This window comes from Arabidopsis lyrata, assembly GCF_000004255.2.
Source record: "Arabidopsis lyrata subsp. lyrata unplaced genomic scaffold ARALYscaffold_3, whole genome shotgun sequence".
In the NCBI taxonomy this organism is placed as follows: Eukaryota; Viridiplantae; Streptophyta; class Magnoliopsida; order Brassicales; family Brassicaceae; genus Arabidopsis; species Arabidopsis lyrata.
In genome coordinates, this window is record NW_003302553.1 from 11,575,235 (window position 1) to 11,596,677 (window position 21,443).

The window sequence follows — 21,443 nt, forward strand, 5'->3', positions numbered from 1 at the left end:
GCCCCTTCCACATCTCAGCCGTCTAAAGAAGAACTGAAGCCGGAGCAGTGACAACAGGAGTACCATCCTCGAGAAAGGTTGGTGAGGACATCTGTTTTAGGTTCCTGAGAGAAGCCTTAAACTTCTGAGCCCAAGGAAGAATCACATTCGACTTGTTTGGTCCGTTTTCTTGCTGCAGAACAACAGAAGGAGATGGAGGCAGGATTGCTTCAGACTTGGTCGAGCTTCCTGGAGGTGAGGGTGAAACCACAGTGGAGGAGATCTCAGACACCGTGTGTACCACGATAGGAGATTCGGCCACAATTTTAGGAGAAACAACAGGAGAATCCTTAATCTCACCAAAATTGTCAGGTCGAAGAGGAATTGAAGACTGAGAGATGGTTGTCGGAATTAACTCCTGTTCCGGAGACGAGGGAAGAATTCCCATTATCTCAACAGTAGAGGAATCAACCAAATCGACCGGAGAGAACTTTATCGGTATGGATCCGGCGGGGGCCGAAACCCGAGAGCGAGAGACTGGCTTAACAGTGGAGGCAGAGGAAACACGAGCAAACTTGGAGGTGACCGGAACATGCCATTTCGGCCGAGCTTTCTTCGCCGGCATCAAGAATTCTCACCCAACGGCGTGTGGCCGGGAGGCGGCGGCGATTAGGGTTACGGAAACTAATCGCCTTTGGAATCGCACGAAGAGAGAGAAAATCCTTTTTTCGTCGACTCAGCTTTTTTATTTTGTTGCTCGTTAGCCTCCATTTTTCATCCAGTAAAAGTTAAAAAGAATTAAAGAACAAAGATTCGTCCCAAGAAGAAAAAAAAAATGTCCCGGCAAAAGCAAATCAAGTCCAGAAAAAACATTCATCTTCTCATTGCTCTACGTCAAAACAGCAAAAAAAGGAATCACACAAGATCATGTATATCTTCTTATGAAGTGAAACGAACAGAGAGATTTAATGCTCCAGCCTACGAGCCTAATAGTCTGTACAGTTGGAATAGGACACAAGCTCCTTATAAAGTACCCGACGAAGGAAACCAAGCTTCCAAGTCATACTTTTTTGCAGCTGCATCATTCAATGCTCCAGAGACGACCAAGACGATTTGGTATGGAAAGGTTTAGCTGGTTAGAAAACTATTGGGAATTCATAAGGTTTCCCATCTCATCATCCGAGTTCTTCATCATCTCATCGACCATTTCCCACGAAGCATTCTCGTAGAGAACTAGTGATGCAAACCTGGTGAACACGGAAAATGCCACGTGTGTCTCTTTCATGGGAACCAGCTTCTGTTCTAAAGCAGGACGAGTAAGAAACGATCGTCTTAAAGCTGCGACTATCTTTATTTATATATTTATATAATATACCTTAGGGGACGATCAGTCGGATGGATCCACTCAGAAGCCGGTCCAAAAGGGCTCTGAGACCAGAAAAGAAACATACGTTTACCAAAGTATGGAAACACAAATCCTTGTGGCTTGTGAGTTGACTAGTGAAGCTAGCATATCCATCAGAAGATCCAAAAATAGCGCTGAGACAAGAAAAGAAACATATATTGATCATCAGTCTCCATTAAACCAGAAGCAGAAAGATAGACAGAAACAAACTCAAGACTTAAAAAGAGACCTGCATTGATTTGAAGAGCTGAAAACTGATCACACCTTCGTTTTTGTTTCCCTTTTAGGCCTGACATTCGAAATCAGAAATCATCAACTTATGCACAAACAACATTAACTGCATCAGCAAACACAACGGTAACTTCTTTCTCAAACTCCGAAGACCTGTCCCAGTCCGGTTTTTATAAATCGTTGGTCAAAACTCAAAATCAAATGTTAACCGATCACTTATCACAAATAATATCACGTCAATGACCGTAACTTATTAAATACGTGTACATTTGGAATTTTTGCCAATTCTTTTGATATCTATCTCTCTCTCTATATATATACTAGATTTACTCGCCCGCGCATCAAATTTTAACTGGCTACAATACAAAATGTTAAAAATAATCATAATCATTTGAATTTCAAAAACTATATATATATATATATATATATATATATATATATATATTCATACTTATTTTACAAAACAATATACAACATAGAAATTATAAAATATATTTGGTAGATACCACGTAATAACAAAAGTTATATAAGATCAATCGGTCTCGGTAGTCATCAATGAACTTTTATCAAAAAGAGAGTTATTTCCATAAACAAATCTTGTAAGTATATTTGTCGTGATGTTTTGTTGATCTATTCGTACCTCATACTAAAAGTAAATTTGCTGAGTTTGAACATCAATTTATGAAAATGTATAAACGTTATATTCATGCCGTTTCAATAGGTTTGGAGAGCACATTTTACCTATTGAAGCAAGACCATCATACCTTAAAGAAAGTTTTGACCAAATCATGAATGTTTTTATCTTATCTATCCTACTACGCTTACATGGCTCGACGATTTAACTCGAGGTTGAATATGTTAGTCTGGTTTATAGTCTGGTTTACTAAACCAAACTATCCAATAATGCATACATATATCTGATGCTTCAAGCATTACTAAATTTCTCTTCAAACATTTTTTCGTCATCTTCTATAATGCACTTGTTCGCTACCCAACATCTACTATTCTTTTATCTTCTATGCTCACTTACATATAATAAAACTTTAAATTGATTCTTAATTCAAAACTATTTCCTCATTTTCATCTTCTTAGTTTATTTTTCTTTTATTAATTATATGGTTTTCACGCTTTAACGTAATATAATTTTACGAAAGATATATATTTGTTAAAATTTCTTCAACAGTATTTATTTAGATTCTTAATTACCTATATTTAAGCAACTTCACCTTTTTATTTAGAAAGCAAACAATAATATAGATATAATTATATTATTTTAATTCTTATATTTTAATATAATTTAATATTAAGATACAATTAATCTTTCTATTTTTTCGTCAATGTGAATTTATACTATTACTCTCTTGAAATATAGTTTTCAATTTTAAATATAAATTATTTCTTATATCTTAAAAAACTTATACAATCATACATTTACTATAACATTTAACCATTTATTTTCTAAATATAAAAATAATATTATTTTAAATAAATTTCTTCCACTTCATTATTATCTCTTAAAGTTAATGTTTCAATGAAATATGAATATCTTCTTATTATTAAAAACAAAAAACTCTTATAGTCTTCCATTTCAATTGAATTCTTTTGTTCATCCTAAATTATATTTGAGGTTTTCTTATTAAACGTTTTTTTATTTTTAATAAGTTCTTATTTGTTTGTAATTGTATAATAAATTTCATTAAGAATCCTTTTGTCCATCTTAAATAGCATTAGTATTCCTATGAAATTTTCAAATATTTTGAAATAATTATTAGTGGGATCCATAATATTAATTTGGTGATGATGTGGACACCCTAAGAGGAGAAAAACTCTCCCATTATATATATAGATTGCTAAGTTAATAAATTTTCTTAATAAATCAGAGTAACACAATTAATGTTTTTTCTTTTCATTTTGAGGGTCAAAGAGTTAAACAGTTAATGATAATCTCTCTACTAATTAATAGTCAACAGTTTCCAAATTAATGAATATCTTTACTAATTAAATCTATACAACTTTTATATATAACACATTAGCCAAAAAAATTAAAAAAAACTCTCGTAGAAAACAAAAATGAAGAACAAGTCAATTTATGGCTATATCATCATCGTCGTCACATTATTGTCGGTCGTGGCTCGAGTCACCCTAGCTCAACCTCCAAAGGGACATCCAGGAGCCGATATCAACCCGCAACAAACTCTTGCGGCTCATAACAAAGCCCGAGCAGAAGATGGGGTGGGTCCAATGGTGTGGAACGATACTCTTGCAGCCTATGCACAGAGCTTTGCTAACAAACGTATCGGAGATTGTGCTCTAACGCATTCCTCGGGACCTTATGGTGAGAATATTATTCTCGGGAGATATCCGGACTCCAACCTGAGCGGACCCGTCGCGGTTGGATATTGGATGGAGGAGAAACCAAATTACAATTATAAACTCAATAAGTGTGATTTTGCGTGCCATGACTATACTCAGATCGTTTGGCGCAATTCGGTCCGGCTCGGTTGCGGTTCGGTGAGATGTCAGAATGATGCGAACGTATGGATCATATGTAGCTACGATCCTCCGGGAAATATCCCTGGTGAACGTCCCTATTGATGTTTACTATAATGAATCTAAAGCATATATTGAGCTATGTGCTTTTATGATATTAATTAAACAAAGAATAAACTAATCAATGAAAATTTTATAGTTATTATGATTAATAATGCCTGGTTACATGATAACATTTGACCTAGTATAAACAATTACATTGCAAATCAATAAAATAAAATAAAAGCAATCATATACGTAATAAATTTACGTACTCCCTATTGACCAATTGTATAGTTAAGCTAAGCCAGTGTGACAACTATAATCACAACTCACAAGAACATTTGAAAAATATCGAAACGACACCGTTTCCACATTTTGTGATCTTTTCGGATTTTTTAATAACCGGAATCCGGTTTGAGATTTATTTGGATTTTGTTAATTTTGATTTGTCTCTGCAATTTCTCAAGAGCCAGAGGCTAGAATGCCACTAAACCAGAAAAATGAATCACACCTGCCATTTTAGAGTATGTATGCCATCATAGTATGTGTTATTTCTATTTTGCCCTTACTGAATATTTTTGATTTAATTAATTTTGAGAAATTAAAACTAAAAGAAAAACAAAAAAATAAAAACAATTTTCTCGCATCCTCACGAGACCTCCGATTTTCTCCTCCCACACCGGAGCGGTTCGCCCACCGATCTCGCCGGCCATCGTCTTCGGCGTCTCATCCTTGCAATCTGTTTGTTCTTCTCTCTCCTCCGCCATTGATGAAACTGAGAGATTCTTTCTTAGTTCCTCAATCTTCCGCCATGGATATCAACAACAACCACCACCGCTCCGACGACGATGACGATTCATTCTGTTGTTATAAGAAGTGGGTTTGGTTCGTTGATATATGCTCAGAAATCTCTGCTTTATTTATACGTCAATTGTGGAGATGTAGCTAATGCATACAAGGTGTTTGATAAAATGCTTGAGAAAGATTTTGTGGCTTGAAATTTTGTGATTAATGGGTTTGGAGAAAACGGTAAACCAAACAAAGCTTTGACGCTTTATACTTAAATGGATTCTAAGGGTATTAAGCCAGTGTGACAACTATAATCACAACTCACAAGAACATTTGAAAAATATCGAAACGACACCGTTTCCACATTTTGTGATCTTTTCGGATTTTTTAATAACTGGAATCCGGTTTGAGATTTATTTGGATTTTGTTAATTTTGATTTGTCTCTGCAATTTCTCAATCCACCATAGCTGAGCTCCGAGATCACTTGTCGCCAATCGCCGTCGTTACTCAGAACAGAGCCATTGTTCTCCACCTTAAGCTGGTTCGTCTCTTATCTCAAATTCGATGATTCGTGATTACTCTTGTTTATTTTCTCCCTCTGTCTAGATTTTAGTTTCGTTGTCTATTAGGTCTAGCTAATGATTCTACTTCGTCAATTTGAATACTCAACTCGTTTGGTGCTCTTCGATTCTATATTCAATTGCATTTTAACACTCGGTATTCAGTTTTTGATTGAATTTATTATCGAGATTCAGATTCTAGGCCTTATGATTGACTGTACACAAGGTCTTGTGTATTGATCTTGAGCCTTTTTAAGAGTTTAGAATCAGTTTGATTGATGTAAGGCTTGTTTAGGGAAGATTTCTTGTTGATATAGTGTATGATATATCTCTCTGTTTTGCAGATGGTTCAAAGCCACCCTACTGGCTTATCCAAAAATAATCTCTTGAAGCTCTTTGAGCCACGGCCGCCATTGGAGTACAAACCACCATCGGAGAAGAGAAAATGCCCACATTGTATATCTGATTGTTTTTTAACTTTATTCTCACGAGCTTTGAATTTGTTTCGTGTATTCATTTTAGGTATGGCTCAGCTTGTGAGTAACTTTGCTGAGCCTGGGGATGCACCTTAGACTTTTTCGAACATGCCAGCTTTAACCAAAGACAGTGTCTTACAGTCACGTGTGGTTTTGTTTCAAGTTCCAGGCACACAAAAAAGGAGAGAATTCATAAATTACGACTAGAGAAAGGAGTTTAAAAAGCTGCTGGGAACTTAAGAAATTGTAATCAACTATATGTTATGTATGTTCCCCTTCATGCCCTCTTACGGTAAGAGGATTTCAGAGTAATTGAATTTTTATATGCAAATTAAATGACCCAAATAATTATCCAAATGCTTCTTGAGATCCATACAAGACATTGTTCATGTCTTAGATCTAAATACCCGAATTATCTTTTGGTGAGTTAGTCTATGGCTTCCTGCTACATTTTTGATTTTAGAAATTTCTGAGGCTTTTTTTTTTGGAATTGTATAGTCAATTGCTATGATTCTGGATTTCATTCTATTTGATTAACCATTTGTTCGTTAATGAGCCAGTGATGTGATTTCATGTATAGACGTTTTGCATTGTTCTCAAATTACAATTCGATGACATGATTTGTAACGCTCCGACCATCCCTACCAGTGAGCACCCACGTCCAATCTCAGGCCTGTGGGCCTCATCCTTGTCCGACGGTCGATTCGCTACGTTCAGGAGGGTTGAAAGACTTGTTTACCGACCCTACAAATCACCACGTGATCTTTCCCCGTGTTTTGTCCCCACTCACACGGTTCCGACAATCATTTTCCGAAAGGTCATCTATCCTGAAACTACTCCAGCATAAGCACGCTTAACTATGGAGTTCTCTCAGGACAGTTGACCGGAAAGATAAGTGCACTTTGGTGACATAGGTGGCCAAATCAATTCTTATAAACCTCTCCGCATGCACCACCATATTCCTGAATTCGGGGTGTTACAATTCACCCCCACTAACTGATCGCAACGTCCTCGTTGCGCACCAAGACCGTCACCCCCGATGGTGTGAGCTCTCTTGACTCCACACTCATCTGGGTTTGGCTCTGATACCACTTGTAACGCCCCAACCGTCCCTGCCAGTGAGCACCCACGTCCAATCTCAGGTCCGTGGGCCCCACTCTTGTCCGACGGTCAATTCGCTACGTCCGAGAGGCTTTAAAGACTTTTTTACCGACCCTACAAATCACCACGTGATCTTTCCCCGTGTTTTGTCCCCACTCACACGGTTCCGACAATCATTTCCCAGAAGGTCACCCATCCTGAAACTACTCCAACATAAGCACGCTTAACTGTGGAGTTCTCTCAGGACAGTTGACCGAAAACATAAGTGCACTTTGGTGACATAGGTAGCCAAATCAATTCTTATAAACCTCTCCGCATGCACCACCATTTTCCTGAATTCGGGGTGCGTGTTACATGATTGTTCCAGGAATGCTATGTCAAAAAAGCTTTATGGGTACTTCATGTTATTGTAGATGATCAGAATGCTGCCTTTGCGTAGAATGTTGCTCAACGTTGTGTCAATGGAGAGAGCTGGACCGGGGAGTTTCCTGTCAAGACCAAATGTTGTGGGGATCATTTCTATCACAAGTGACATATCACCATATAGGAACCCGAGAATCTCTTTGGCTAAATTAAAGGCGCAAGAAGGTGAAACGAGCTCTATCCCTGCAAGGAAAAGTTTTGCCTATAAACTTGGTGCTTATGAGCTTATGAGCTTTTCGAAAAGGAAGGAAACCGACCCATCATGATCGATGAACTCGCTTCGGTCTGTCTCTTTTTATCTAACCCTATCTTTATACAAAAGTCTGTTTCAAGTCTTTGAAAATGCCCAAATTAACTCGTTGGTTAAAATATATTTCAGGAACTTGGTCTTGGTCCTTCTGTACCGGTTCACGCAGTGCTTCACGATTGGCTTAGGCATACCGATGAAAAGCTTAGCTTTCTCGGATTTGTGAAATTGCTACATGGTGTGTCTAGCCGCACGATCAAAGCTCATTAGAAGGGTTTTGAAACATGGAATGATATGTATGAGATTTGTCTGAGATCTCTTTCTCCTAGGAACGCTTTCTTAGGAGTTATAATATGTGGCTTTTGAAATTTGTTATGAAAGCTGAGAAGAAAAGATTAAAAAAGAGTGTAGCAAAAAAAAAAAAAAAGAGAAGTGTGTGTTAGTTTGTAGAGAGAATGAGATATTTTTCCAAATTTGGTAACTTATGACGATTGATGATGTCTCTGACATTTCCTTCTCGATTTGATTTTTTCACTTTTTGACACAAATCTTATTTTCCAATATTTTATCTGTTACAATAAAAGAGCAAATGGGTCTAACTTCTTCAAGTTTTTTTCCCATTTAATCTTCGATTCAAATTCATAAAGAATAACAAACATGAAGAAATGAATTTCCGACGATGATTTTGGTAATTCATTATCACTTTAATCGAGGGATGGAACCCCCAAAAAAGGAGTAAAAATCAAAATAATAAATAGATGGCTTTACCTGTCGAATCTCGATCGTGAAGTGAAACTCTCGTTGCATCTTCTCTTCCACTTCCTGTGACACGAAAGAGTGATGAATCTGATCATTCGCATTTGATAAATATATTGGAGAGGTTAGAGGAACACCGTATTGAGGAAAATCAAAAAAGTCTAAGGGATTATCACTGTAGTTGAAAGCGTTTTATAATTGTCCAATTATATCATTCATTAAGTAACTAAATTTATGGTTTAGAATTTCTGATTATTGTTTAACGCAAATAAGAAGCATAAGTGTGTTGATGTGGCAATCTAAGAGAGAAGTTTGAGAAGCTGATGTGGACACTTTGAGAGGGCTCAAATTGTCCTTTTTATTAGTATAGACTAGGGGCGAACCCGGGCTACGCCCGGGTATATTTAAAATTTGATATTATTATAAAGTTTATAACCAAACATTTTTCTTAATTTTTTTATAATACATTGTGTAAACTCATGTGATGTTGTATTCAACATTTTAATAAAGAAAACATATATGATTTCATTAAAATTATTTATAACCTTTTTGTTATTGTTATTGTTATTTATATTAAAACTTAATGTCTGATTTCTCGAGATTATATGTTACTTCAAAACAGAGGAACTGTTAACTTGTGGACTATTGTTTGAAAACATTTTCTTGACTACACAATTCTTTGATTAGGGATTTAAAATCAGCAATATAGCTAATAATTTTTAACAATAGCCTTGTGTAACATAAGCGCTAGAAACTGAGAGAACTACTATGTATATAATTGGGAGAAAATAGCATGCTTATGGTACGTAGTATGAATTGGAACTTTAGAATCACTAGTAACAAAGCATGTGGTGCCAATTATCTAACCAACAATGTTGAGAATTCTAATATGTTGAGGACCCCACGTTTGTTAAGCTAAGGCTAAGCGTTCATGTTGCTCTTCCGTACGTAATTTTAGCATAACAGATTAACAGTTGACTTCTCTTTTGCTTAAGAATGAATTCACTTTGTTTAAGTCCAACCAAACAGGACTTGCTAAAGCAAATCCTACACTAAAAATGAGACATCTATTTTCAATTTCTAAGATATTTTTGTTTCAGTCCTGGATTTTTTTGTGAAGACTAAACGTAAACCATATATATATAGCAAAATTTGCAAGTTCAGTAACCAACCAAACATAATATATAACTCAATTCGTAACAATTTACAAAAAAAAAATTTCCTAAAAAATACGTTAATGACCTGACCACATAGCACATATGACATATGATAGTAAAACCCCTCAGAATACAACACAGTGTTGAGTTTTTTGCATAAGGAGATAAACATTTTCTGAAATTAATCATCTGTTATTTTCTCTATCGTTGAAACCCCTTATGATTTTTGATATTTAAAAAAAACATCCTTATGGTTAATTTTCCTCTACAATACCTTTGATGCGGACCTTATTTGCAGATCTTTTTTGCAGCCACAAAAATATCTCCAAGAAGGATCACCAAGAGTCATACAAATGAAAGAAACAATTCGTAAGTGACCGAGAAAGAGGGAACCGCTTATCTACACTATAATTTATGATTGCAGAACTAAAAACAAAACGGAAAAACGGGAGTGTAAGCTGACAGAGCTCTTGCTTCTTTTTTATTAAAATGACCGAACCGACCCGAACCGACCCGAACCCGAACCGAACCCGAACCGAATTTTTAGAATACCCGAATGGGTCTCGACCCCCTACTCGAATAAACCCGATACCCGAAAAAAAAGAACCGAACCCGAACGGGTATCCGAATGCCGAGGCCTACCTAAAACCCTCATTAAATTACCACACTAGTATAAAGTTTTTGGTGTAGGTTTGGTTCAGTTCTACAAAACCGATCGGTTTTTCGAGTTCTTAAGATTGAATTTGAGATGGTATTAGTTTGTTTGGTTGGTTTAGCTATTTAACAAGAAAAGTATAATGTACGTAAAACCCTAGAACAGTAGAACCAAAACGTGGTATGGCTTTTTGGCCTAACTTCAAAGAAAAATGTTTAAGAGTTTTTTCACTCTATATAAACAATGATTGTGCCTCACATGGACAATGATAGCTTAAATTTGTAGCTATATGGTGGTCATTGCTCATTTCATTGATATATACAAGTTTGTGTCTGCACATAAAATCATCAATTTTAAGTCTATCTCTAGCTATAAAGGATAGACAATTGGAAAGCACCCAATGAGTTGTTAGGGATATTGAGAAAATGGTTCATATCTGCTATTGATAATTATTGTGTAGTTCTTAAAAATTTATGCATGTCAGATGTGCTACACTGCTACTCATATAGATGAGAGTTCATTTGTTACTAGGAATGTTGTAGTATGAGAGATCTTTTGACCAATAATTTCAGTCTTAAAGAAAAATACTCGATTATTTTTTTAGGTATTTTCTAATGAAATATAAAATATGCAATGTTTTCTATAAAAAAGCGCGAATGAAATCAAGCCGAATAAAAAATATTTGCTAAAGTTAAATATATTGTCAAAAATTTACAATAATTATATTTTTAAAAGAGTTATTTATGCTTATACACCATCAGATCGATAAAATGCACTTGAATGATTTATTTTATTTTCTTTATCATTCCTTCATTTGTGACAATTGGGTTAGAAACAAATTCTTAAATATGCAAAGATGAAAAGCGTTAATATGAAATGAAACAATCCAAACTAAACCCTATATTAAACAAACACCTAGATGATATAGTACCAAAAAGGTTGACCTTGCTTCTAATTTCTTTTCTAGTTTTCTTCATTACTTTACTTCGCGTCTTTAGTTGTCCTAAAGTATAGGAATTTGAAGCTTCTATTGATTTTAAAATTTGTCAATTTCTCTCTTTAAAAACATGAGTAGTTTGGTGGGCTGTCGCCATGTTCCACGGGCCACATTGATGTTCTTATTTGTTTTCTTTTCATGTCATATGTGTCCATCACGACTCATTTCTCTCCATTTTTTTTCTTTAGTTAATTACAAGCTCAACGTATTCTTCTCTTATTTTTTTTCCTTGAAAAATAAAAAATATAATAAATTATGAACAAATTCATTTTTTTTTGGTGAACAATTATGAACAAATTCATTACCCACTCATACATTTTTTTGACAAAAAAATAAATAAAAAAAGTTATTTTTTACATGAAATCTAATTATTTATAACACCAAACAAATGAGTGAACGTTAAAAAAAAAAAAAACAATTAAAAACGTTCAAAGCAGAGAAGAGAAAAAAAAAAGAGATCTGACGAACAAGGAAACCAAAATTGAAACTCTCACGAACAAACAAAAACTTCGTCCTCGTTCTCTTTCAAATCGAAAACCCTAATTTTGATTTCTTTGTTTGAAAATTCCATCGATTTTCGAACCTGTCTTCTCGAGATCTCCCTCTCTGTTTCCCCCACCCAAATTTCAACAATATCTTCTCGATCTTTGCGTCAGGATCTGGGCTCTTTGAATTCGAATCCCTCCTTCACAATCATAACAACGGCGATTTCGGGAATGGCATGGATTCAGTTGTATTTAAAAAGACATTGATTTGAAGCAGTTGGAGAGGGAACATTTCCCTCTTACGAGATTTCAATGGCATCAGCCACTAGTTCCCGGAGGCAAGAGGACGCTGAAGCTGGACGCCGTAAGGTAGATCATCATCATCATACCCTTTTGTTTGATTATCTCGTTACTTTGAATTTGCCCCCTAAAATTTGTCGGTACTGAGTCAGATTGATCCTCTCTTTTCTGGGTTTTTATTGGAATTGAGATTGATCTTCTAACGCATGCAATCAGAGATTTAGATTTATCCACAAATAAAAAAATTTGTTTTTGTTTAGATTAATGCATAAAATTGTGTGTTCTTATTGTTTGATTTCTGGATTTCAGCTTGAGCAGTTTCGTAAACAAAAAGCAGCAGAACGAGCTAAGAAGGCATCACAGAGTAGTACCACACAACCTGTTGTTGATAATAGCCAACAAAGTGTCACAGATTCAGATGGAGTTGTTGCATCTATGTCTAATGGACCTCTCAATCAATCTGCTGAAACTTCCTCTAATGAAACCCATACCAAATCCTCGTTTTCTGGAGATGTATATAATTTATCGTTTTCGAATATAGCACCGGATGATGGGAGCAAAGAAAGAAGTAAACAAGATGATGGGCAGGAATCACTGGGCAAAGTTGATTTTTCTAATAGCTTAGAGGTCATAGGTTCCTTGAAGGACTTAACAGTGAATACTAGGCCTGAGGTTGTACCTTATAGCAATATAGACAAGCAATCGAGTGAAAGTTTCGGTCTTGCTTCTACTCTAAGAGAAAGTGATGCTGTTCCCAATGACACATCTCCTTTTTCTGGAACCTCAATGCAAATGGACGGCTTCATTCACGGCAGTGGATTAATCTCATCTAGAAAAGGTACGTGGCTATCATATGAGGTTGATGTAGTAATTTATTTTGTCCTACACCTTCTTCTTTTCAGCTCCTTTAAGGTGAACAAGCTAATTTACCATTACGGTTTTTCTTGCTAGACTCTCTACAACCTACTACCAGGATGGCAGGGACTTTTCACGAAGTTGCCGAAAACCAACAGGGAAGTGGTGAACTAGGAGGGGGTAGCATTGTGCAGAAGCCAACTTTGTCTAGCAGTTATTTGTTTAGGTCTCCAGACACATCATCTCGACCTTCTGAATCTTCAGATTTCAGTGTAAATTTCACAAGCTCTTCACCGTTAAACTCAGCTAAAAGTGAAGCAATTGTGAAGAGATCTCGTCCGTCTTTCCTTGATTCCCTTAATATTTCAAGAGCTCCAGAGACTCAATATCAACACCCTGAGATAAAAGCGGATTTGGTTACATCCAGTGGTTCCCAACTAACTGGCAGTGATGGTTTTGGGCCATCTTATATATCAGGGAGAAGAGACAGTAATGGACCATCTTTGACAAGCGGAGCATCTGATTCTCCTAATCCATTTGAAAAATTCCGGAGTCCTTTGTATCCTGCTGCCAATGGAGTAATGCCAGGTTTTACTGACTTCTCCATGCCAAAACAAAATGATGATTTCACTGCTCTGGAACAGGTAAGATACTTCTTTCTTGCACCATCTTTTATTTTGTTGATGTATTGTCAATATGCTACTTAGTATGATCTTCTCCTTTAGAAGAATTAAGTGCAGAGTTGATCTGATGTTATATGAAGACGACAATATCGTCAAAGCTTTTGATTCGATGCCTCTCGCTGCTGGATCATAATCTTTTTACTTTGTCGTGCATTGCTCTTTGATTTTACTTTAGGATGTTAGCTAACACTTCTCCTCTTTGTACACCCTTGCCCCTGTGAATTTCTGAGCTACAGTTTCATTTTTTCATTTGTAGCATATTGAGGATTTAACACAAGAAAAGTTTTCATTGCAAAGGGATCTTGATGCTTCACGTGCACTGGCAGAATCCTTAGCATCAGAAAATTCTTCGATGACAGACACTTATAACCAGCAGGTACATGCAAGCTTATGGCATCCTAGTTGGATACTGTCCAACTCTTATTTTTGTACTAGAAAACAATCTTGACCATTTATAGTAGTTGACTAATTATTTGGATTTATCATGCTTTATTGTTGGCAAGAGTATACTGGCATGTGGTTTTGGGATCCTTGGGAGATGGAAAAATTAGAATATTTATTATTCATGATGTGAATGGATGTGATTTGAGTTTCTCAGTAGAGCGTCATGCTCTTGATTAAACCATTTTTAGACTATGTTTCGAAAATACACAGTTTTAGACTATGAGATCATTGCTGCATTCACAAGTGAGACGGAGATGGTTGTTAAAAACAAAGAATTTGGAGAAGGTGCTTCAGGATGTCTATGTTGTTGACATTTACTGGGCTTATCTACTGTTGAGAGTGCATGATGTTATATATTGTTTGCTATAAGACATGGTCTCCACTGACCTTTATAATAATCCTCCCAATGTTTTATGTAATATTTGTTCTCGCTTCTATCATCCAGAGAGGTCTTGTCAACCAACTAAAAGATGACATGGAGAGGCTATATCAACAGATCCAAGTCCAAATGGTAAGTATTAACTACCTCTACAGTCACCAAATTCCAGTTGTATATGCTCGAACAGTATACTTTAGTAAAGCATGATATTGCATTTTGCTACATTCGTATGCTATCAAATTGCTTGATGTTTAACTTACGAAACTCAAAATTTGATTATGATTCTGGATGAGTATTTGTATGCCATGTTCATTCATCCACTGGAGCTATTGTCTAGATTACTTCATAAGCTGTTACTTGATTTAACACTAATTCCGTCCAGGGCGAACTTGAGTCTGTCAGGATTGAGTATGCAAACGCGCAGCTAGAATGTAATGCTGCTGATGAGCGTTCCCAAATACTGGCTTCTGAAGTCATCAGTTTGGAAGATAAGGTATTTGTCTTTGGATGTTCTTTCTTACACTCACATTCGATTTTTAAAAAGTGTGAGAGGACATTTTTAGTTTAGTTTTTGGCTATTTCAGCTGTGAGATATCTGTTTCCTCTACCTTCAGATGCTTATATACATCTGTTTAGCTTAAATTTTTCTTGGAACAAATATTAGGCTCTAAGACTCAGATCTAATGAGTTAAAGCTGGAGAGGGAACTGGAGAATGCACAAGCAGAAATGTTATCTTACAAGTATGCTCTTTACTGGATTGCTATATACCTGTCCTTATCTTAACTTTACATGATGTTTGATCCGAAAAGAATCATGGGACACTGGAAACCCCCCTAAGGATTTAGTCTGTAACTTTTATGGCTTTCTGGGATCTATTTTAATCTTACTTATAATTACCTGTCAACTTTTATAGGAAAAAATTACAGAGCCTAGAGAAAGATCGTCAAGATTTACAATCTACTATTAAAGCTCTTCAGGAAGGTATGCACATTGAAATCTATTCCTTTAAAAAGTAATGTGATTGAACAAATCTATATTTAATTTATATTCTGCATCTACTGTTTCAGAGAAGAAGGTCCTACAGACTATGGTGCAGAAAGCTTCCTCTGGTGGAAAATCCACTGATCTGAGTAAAACCTCAACTAGCAGAAAAAACGCATCAACCTCTACAGAAGGTCTCGGTAATGGTCTTTGCACATTATTTAAGAAATCTGAAGCGTATTTTGGATGTCTAGACTCATATATTTGCTGCATCTTTGGCATCACTTAGATAAAGTTTCAAGTTTAATCTTTGACTTCTCACCAGTCCCATGACTCTTTGGTTTCTTGGTGCAGCAATCTCAGATACTACTCCAAAGAGCTCCAACCAGGAAACAGATTCTGCTACTCTGCTCGAAAGTGATTCATCTAATACAGCTATCATTCCTGAAACTGGACAATTAACTCTTGAAGGTTTTTCATTGAGTGTCCCAGCTGATCAGATGAGAGTGATTCATAACATTAATACGCTGATTGCTGAGGTAGTTTTTTGGATGATTTATTTGATGTTTTCTTTAGCTGTGAGAATCAATACATTTTAAGTCTCAAGGTGCTATCATTTTCTCAATCTGGATAATAACGTGACGATTATTTTGTTTCTTCGGCTACAGTTGGCAATTGAGAAGGAAGAACTGGTGCAAGCACTGTCATCTGAGTTATCTCGAAGTGCGCAGGTGCAGGTACAGTAACATAAATTCATGGGGCTAAAAACATGTCTTCTTTGACTTCAGTAAGAATTTTCTGTCACCACAACATCATGCATAAGTTCTCTGACTAAGATTTCTATATGGTATAGATTTATATCACCAAGTCGGACTTGGCAAGTCCTCATAGACCCAAAATCCCATGCCTAGTTTTCTTCTTATGCTTTTTTTTCATGCTGGTCCCTGCGCTCCTTATTTTATCTGGGTCTTTTATAAGTTGCGTTTTACTGTTTGTGCGTTCCTCATGTATCCCCAAGTCCTCATAGGCTCAAAATCACATGCCATGTCTTCTTCTTAAGCTTCTTTTTTCATGTTGGTGCCTGCGCTCCATATTTTTCTCTGGATCTTTTATAAGTAGCGTATTACTGTTTTTGTGTTTCTCCTGTATCCTCGAGTCATTAATTATATTTCTCATGTTTCTTCATAGGAGCTGAACAAAGAATTATCCAGAAAACTTGAAGCACAGACAAAAAGGTTAGAGCTTGTAACAGCACAGAAGATGGCCATAGACAATGTTTCACCTGAAAAGCAGCAGCTGGATTCTCATGTTGTTCAAGAGAGAACACCGATTGCAGATGAAGGCGATGAGGTACACACACTCTCTCTCTCTCTCTCTCGTTCTCTCTCTGTGTTCAGGTACACACACAATCTTAGAGAGACTACAGATTAATGACATCTCTCTCTCTCTTTAGGTGGTAGAAAGGGTTCTAGGATGGATCATGAAGATGTTCCCAGGAGGACCGTCGAAAAGAAGGACAAGCAAGCTTCTCTAATGCATGGCTTGCTCAGTCATGACCCTTGTTGCCATTCTGTATATCCCGGGCACAGCCATGGATTGCTTCTTCTCCTTTAGTTTTGGAAGAATTCATTTGGTTCTTTTGATCCAAAATTTTGGATTTCATTGGATTGAGCAAAAATGGTATAGTGAGAAACACCTTGAAGGGTTCCAAATGGATAGAGGAGACATGGAAGCTTAAACAGAGAGAAAGGTAGTTTATATGAGTGCGTTTTTGACTGAATTTTGTAATTGTTGATTATATATAGCCAAGTTAAAGTGTTCCTAGCAAATATAATTACCAAAAAGAAAACAAATCTTGTATGGTTTGGATATTTTATCTTCTCGTTTTAAATTGAAGACTTGAGCAAACTATGATGTTGAAATACAAGTGTTAACTATCATGTTGTTACAAATACTGGTATGAGCCATTGAACAAGAGGATGTATATGGTATCTACAAAAGATGAATATATATCTCCACAGACAACATAACGAATTAAGATCACATGATTCTTATTATGATATGAACTTAAGAGCCTAGCAAGCTTTGTTACAAAATCTCAAGCAAAACCCAGAGGTCGCTAGTTCGAGTATCACTCGGGAAGAAACCATATTAAATGCTCTGGTCTTCGGTCTCGGTCTAAGGGGATATACAGGCCTATGCCTAACCTCTTAGTAATTCAAATAAAAATAAAAATACAAGTCATTATGGATTATACTTTATCTTCAGTGACCAATCAGAATTGTAGATAAAACAAATGAGTGGTTGATATAAAAAGATGTACATTAAAGACTTAATTGAGTTACCATAACCTTATTGTTTTCCATTTTGTTATTCTATAAATATGTGTAATCTTTCATTTGACCTCATAATCTCGATAACATAACCTAGTTTGTTCGTCGCCGCCACCCACCATAAAAACCTTCATTTGTCCCGTTTTTTCTTCCTTTTTGACGAATCAGGTAAGATATCTAGTATTTTCTCTCTCGCTACCACTAGTTTGACCATCACAGCAAACTCAATTTAATCTCTTCTCGAAAAACATTTTACATAACAAGCGATCGGTTTTTTTGTCCGCATGGAAAAATATCGTATATTATATTGTCGATATATTTATATGTAGATTCGATTAATTAATTTTAATTTAATTCAATTTTTTTCTTATCCATGAAGTAATGAATCCCCCTTTTTTAATGTGGCTTGATTATTATATTTAACCATTTTTATTATTTGGTTTTTAAGAAAAACAAAAATAATATGTAATTTGAATATTATAAATTTGCATTTCATTTCATTAGTTTTGTGTTGTTTGTTTGCATGCAGAAATGACTATACCAGAAATGATATTCGAAGTCTTGGTGAGACTTCCATTAAAGAGCCTTGCAAGATTCAGATCAGTGTGCAAAGAATGGAAACTCCTGATCGACTCCGAATTCTTCCGAGATCGCTTCATGTCGCTCAACTCTTCCTCAGTCTCATGGTCAATCATCCAAACGAGACCTCATAAACTGACACTCGAAATCTTGGGTCACCATGGATGCAAAACATGGGGACTAACTCGTTCTCCAGGATCTTTAGTGAGTTTCTTTGCCGAGACCACAATCAGGAAACTACAAGTCTTAGCTTGTACCGATGGGTTGGTCCTTCTTTACGTAGAATCTAGCCATGGAACTCCTATGTATTACGTTGGTAATCCTTTGTTTCAAGAATGGTTTCGAATCCCTCTCCGTCCTAAATACACTTCGCAATTTGTTGAGAGATTACGGAACTACGAGCGTTTCAACGACGGTGGATTGGTTACAAAGATGCAGAGTGGTATTGTTGTGAGTTACAAGGTTGTGTGGTTGATCGCTCACGCTTTTGCTAGAGTCGATTTTGGGATTTACTCATCTGATACAGGGGAATGGGAAATTAGAAAAGTGCCTTGTCTTCATTCTGCCTTCTGGTTTAGTCATCACAAGCCCATTGCTTTAAATGGGATTCTTCATTGGCTTTCCAACCTCACCGGTTCTTTTGTAGCTTACGATTTCTATGGAGGTCATAATGATGCGTGTAGTATCATGTATTTCCCCGACATTGCACAAGATTACGAGTTACCGCGTTTTAGGAGAACCATCACGACCTCGGAAGGGTCTATTGTGTATTTCAACGTGTTTGGTGGGAACGCAAACCGCAGATTACGGGTTTGGAAGCTGGTCAAGTACACTGATGGTCCTGAGGCGTGGCAGCTCATGTGGGAAGTCAGCTTGGCGTCTTTGATCAAGCTAGGTGTCCTTTACCCGGTAGTGATGCATCCTTTGAAGTCTGAGATCATCTACTTGTGGAGCAGAATCAAGAAAGGTATGGTCTTGTTTAACTTGAGGACACATAAGTTTAGTCTTCACAAGGAATCCGAAGACGAGAGGAAGTGTATGGATGGTTGCACCTTGAGCTTTAACTGGTGCAACGAGTATATGGAGACCGTTCATAGAGACTTTTCCCCATCGTTTCAAGGTGGTCCTAACCTTCTCCTCGCTTCTCAATATGTTCTCCCTCGTTGGCTGCACCGTCTCCCTCGTCCGCAGCCTTCTTAGTCTATTCTCTGTTTTGAGTACTTGAATCAAATTCCAAATGTGAATGGTTTTATTGTTGTGAATTGTTCTGTTACCAATGATCATAATCTTGAATTAGTAATACAATTATCATGGACCTAAACATACTGTAATTAGTAATCCAATTACCAGATTTATCCGGTCGGGTCGGGTCGGGTCGGGTCGGAAACCACTGATCTAACCTATCCCCTGAGAAGAACCCTAAAACGGAAAAAAAAAATGGAGATTCCAGAAGTGACGTTGGTCAACGTCTTGGTACGATTTCCACTGAAGAGTATCGCGCGATTCAGAACAGTGAGCAAAGAATGGAAATTGTTAATCGATTCAGACTTCTTCAGAGATCTCTACATCTCTCTGAACTCATCTTCCTCAATCTCATGGTCAATCATTCAAACCAAACCTCAAAAGCTGACACTTGAAATCGTTGGCCACCATGGATGCGAAAGATGGGGACTTTCTCGTTCTCCTGGATCTTTAGTAAGTTTCTTTGCAGAGACACCAATCAATAAACTAAATGTCTTAGCTTGTACAGATGGGTTGGTCTCAGTTTGTGCAGAAACTAGTGATGGGTCTCCTATGTATTACATTGGAAACCCTTTGTTGCAGGAATGGTTTCGAATCCCTCAACCTCCTTTCCGTAATTTTGAGAGATTTCGAAAGCACGAGCGTTTTAGCGACAGTGGATTAGTTACAAAGATGAAGAATGGTGTCGTTGTGAGTTACAAGATTGTGTGGTTGTTGACTCATCCTGCTAAGGTTGAGTTTATGATTTACTCATCTGATACAGGGACTTGGGATAGACGAAATGTGACTTGTGTCCATACTGCTTTGTGGACTAGTCGGGACAAGTCGATTGCTTTGAATGGGATTCTTCATTGGCTTTCCAATCTCACCAGTTCTATTATCGCATATGATTTCTATGGAGGTCATGATGATGGTTTTTGTATCATACATTTCCCTGGTGTTGGAAAAGATGATGAGTTACGGCGTTTTCGAAGAACCTTTACAACCTCGGAAGGGTCCATTGTGTATTTCAACGAGTTCCTTGAGAATGTAAACCGCACATTACGGGTTTGGAGGCTGGTCAAGTACACTGATGGTCCTGAGGCATGGCAGCTCTTTAGGGAAGTCAGCTTGGTGTCTTTGATGGAGTCAGGTATCAATTATTTCCCTGTGGTGATGCATCCTTTGAACTCTGAGATCATTTACTTCTGGAATAGGAACAAGAAAGGTCTGATCTTGTTTAACTTGAGGACACAAGTGTTTAGTCTTCACAAGGAAACTGAAGACGTTCGTAAGTGTATGGATGGTTGCGTTTTAAGTTTTAACCGGTGCAGCGAGTATATGGAGAGCATATATACATACTTTCTCTCATCATTTCAAAATGGTCCTAACCATCTCCTCTTTTCACAGTATGTTTTCCCTCGTTGGCTGCACCATCTCCCTGGTCCGAATCCTACTTAGCGTTATATGTTTCAAGTTTCAATCTGATAAGCTACAAAGATTGTATGAGAAGGCACATGTAAGAGCTAAATTGAAGGAAGAAGAGAAGAAGCTCGTAATCAAATTATATTTGTGTGTTAGTTGTTAATAGAAGTTGTGTTCTAGACAGTGGAGCTCTAGAGACTCTTCTTCACTGTATTGATACATTGTGCCATTAGTCATTTACAAGGATAAATACAGAGATTCTACATTCATTCTTCTCAAAATCCCAATGTCTAATGGTTGAAAAATGCAAAGTTCAACCGAAATCTTATGTAAGTAAATACCATTTTTCTCATTCGATCATGTAAGACTGATACATGCACCATGATGGGTATTAAAACCTTTCTAATCAAAACAGCATTTTAGTTCTGAAATTTATATCTGCCTGCAT

At 36.7% G+C, this 21,443-nt stretch overlaps 4 protein-coding genes across 5 annotated transcripts; all 4 read left to right on the forward strand.

The window, feature by feature from the left end:
- Positions 1-3,634: 3,634 nt before the first annotated feature.
- Positions 3,635-4,320, forward strand: LOC9321693 (pathogenesis-related protein 1). The gene has a single exon (XM_021030685.1). The coding sequence runs from the start codon at positions 3,686-3,688 to the stop codon at positions 4,208-4,210; it is 525 nt and encodes a 174-aa protein (XP_020886344.1). The 5' UTR covers positions 3,635-3,685; the 3' UTR covers positions 4,211-4,320.
- Positions 4,321-11,735: 7,415 nt separating this feature from the next.
- On the forward strand, positions 11,736-17,359 carry LOC9319575. Of its 2 annotated transcripts, none has more exons than XM_002883462.2 (13): positions 11,736-12,163; positions 12,404-12,932; positions 13,046-13,593; positions 13,889-14,008; positions 14,522-14,587; positions 14,838-14,948; positions 15,120-15,196; positions 15,370-15,437; positions 15,524-15,637; positions 15,792-15,976; positions 16,106-16,174; positions 16,626-16,787; positions 16,891-17,359. In XM_002883462.2, the coding sequence occupies exons 1-13, from the start codon at positions 12,107-12,109 to the stop codon at positions 16,969-16,971; spliced, it is 2,187 nt and encodes a 728-aa protein (XP_002883508.1). In that variant the 5' UTR covers positions 11,736-12,106; the 3' UTR covers positions 16,972-17,359. The 2 variants fall into 2 exon arrangements, with proteins under 2 accessions (XP_002883508.1, XP_020886928.1); XM_021031269.1 differs by having other exon boundaries at positions 15,524-15,631.
- Positions 17,360-18,285: 926 nt separating this feature from the next.
- On the forward strand, positions 18,286-19,570 carry LOC9319576 (putative F-box protein At3g23950). Its single transcript, XM_002883463.2, has one exon. The coding sequence runs from the start codon at positions 18,302-18,304 to the stop codon at positions 19,547-19,549; it is 1,248 nt and encodes a 415-aa protein (XP_002883509.2). The 5' UTR covers positions 18,286-18,301; the 3' UTR covers positions 19,550-19,570.
- A 176-nt stretch (positions 19,571-19,746) lies between these two features.
- On the forward strand, positions 19,747-21,345 carry LOC9319577 (putative F-box protein At3g23950). Its single transcript, XM_002883464.2, has one exon. The coding sequence runs from the start codon at positions 19,787-19,789 to the stop codon at positions 21,029-21,031; it is 1,245 nt and encodes a 414-aa protein (XP_002883510.1). The 5' UTR covers positions 19,747-19,786; the 3' UTR covers positions 21,032-21,345.
- Positions 21,346-21,443: the final 98 nt, after the last annotated feature.

Coding starts and splice junctions, on each gene's coding strand:
- LOC9321693 (XM_021030685.1), top strand. CDS start 3,686: ATGAAGAACAAGTCAATTTATGGCTATATCATCATCGTCGTCACATTA.
- LOC9319575 (XM_002883462.2), top strand. CDS start 12,107: ATGGCATCAGCCACTAGTTCCCGGAGGCAAGAGGACGCTGAAGCTGGA. Junction 15,438..15,523: donor TATTAAAGCTCTTCAGGAAG/GTATGCACATTG, acceptor CTACTGTTTCAG/AGAAGAAGGTCCTACAGACT. Junction 16,175..16,625: donor CTCGAAGTGCGCAGGTGCAG/GTACAGTAACAT, acceptor GTTTCTTCATAG/GAGCTGAACAAAGAATTATC.
- LOC9319576 (XM_002883463.2), top strand. CDS start 18,302: ATGACTATACCAGAAATGATATTCGAAGTCTTGGTGAGACTTCCATTA.
- LOC9319577 (XM_002883464.2), top strand. CDS start 19,787: ATGGAGATTCCAGAAGTGACGTTGGTCAACGTCTTGGTACGATTTCCA.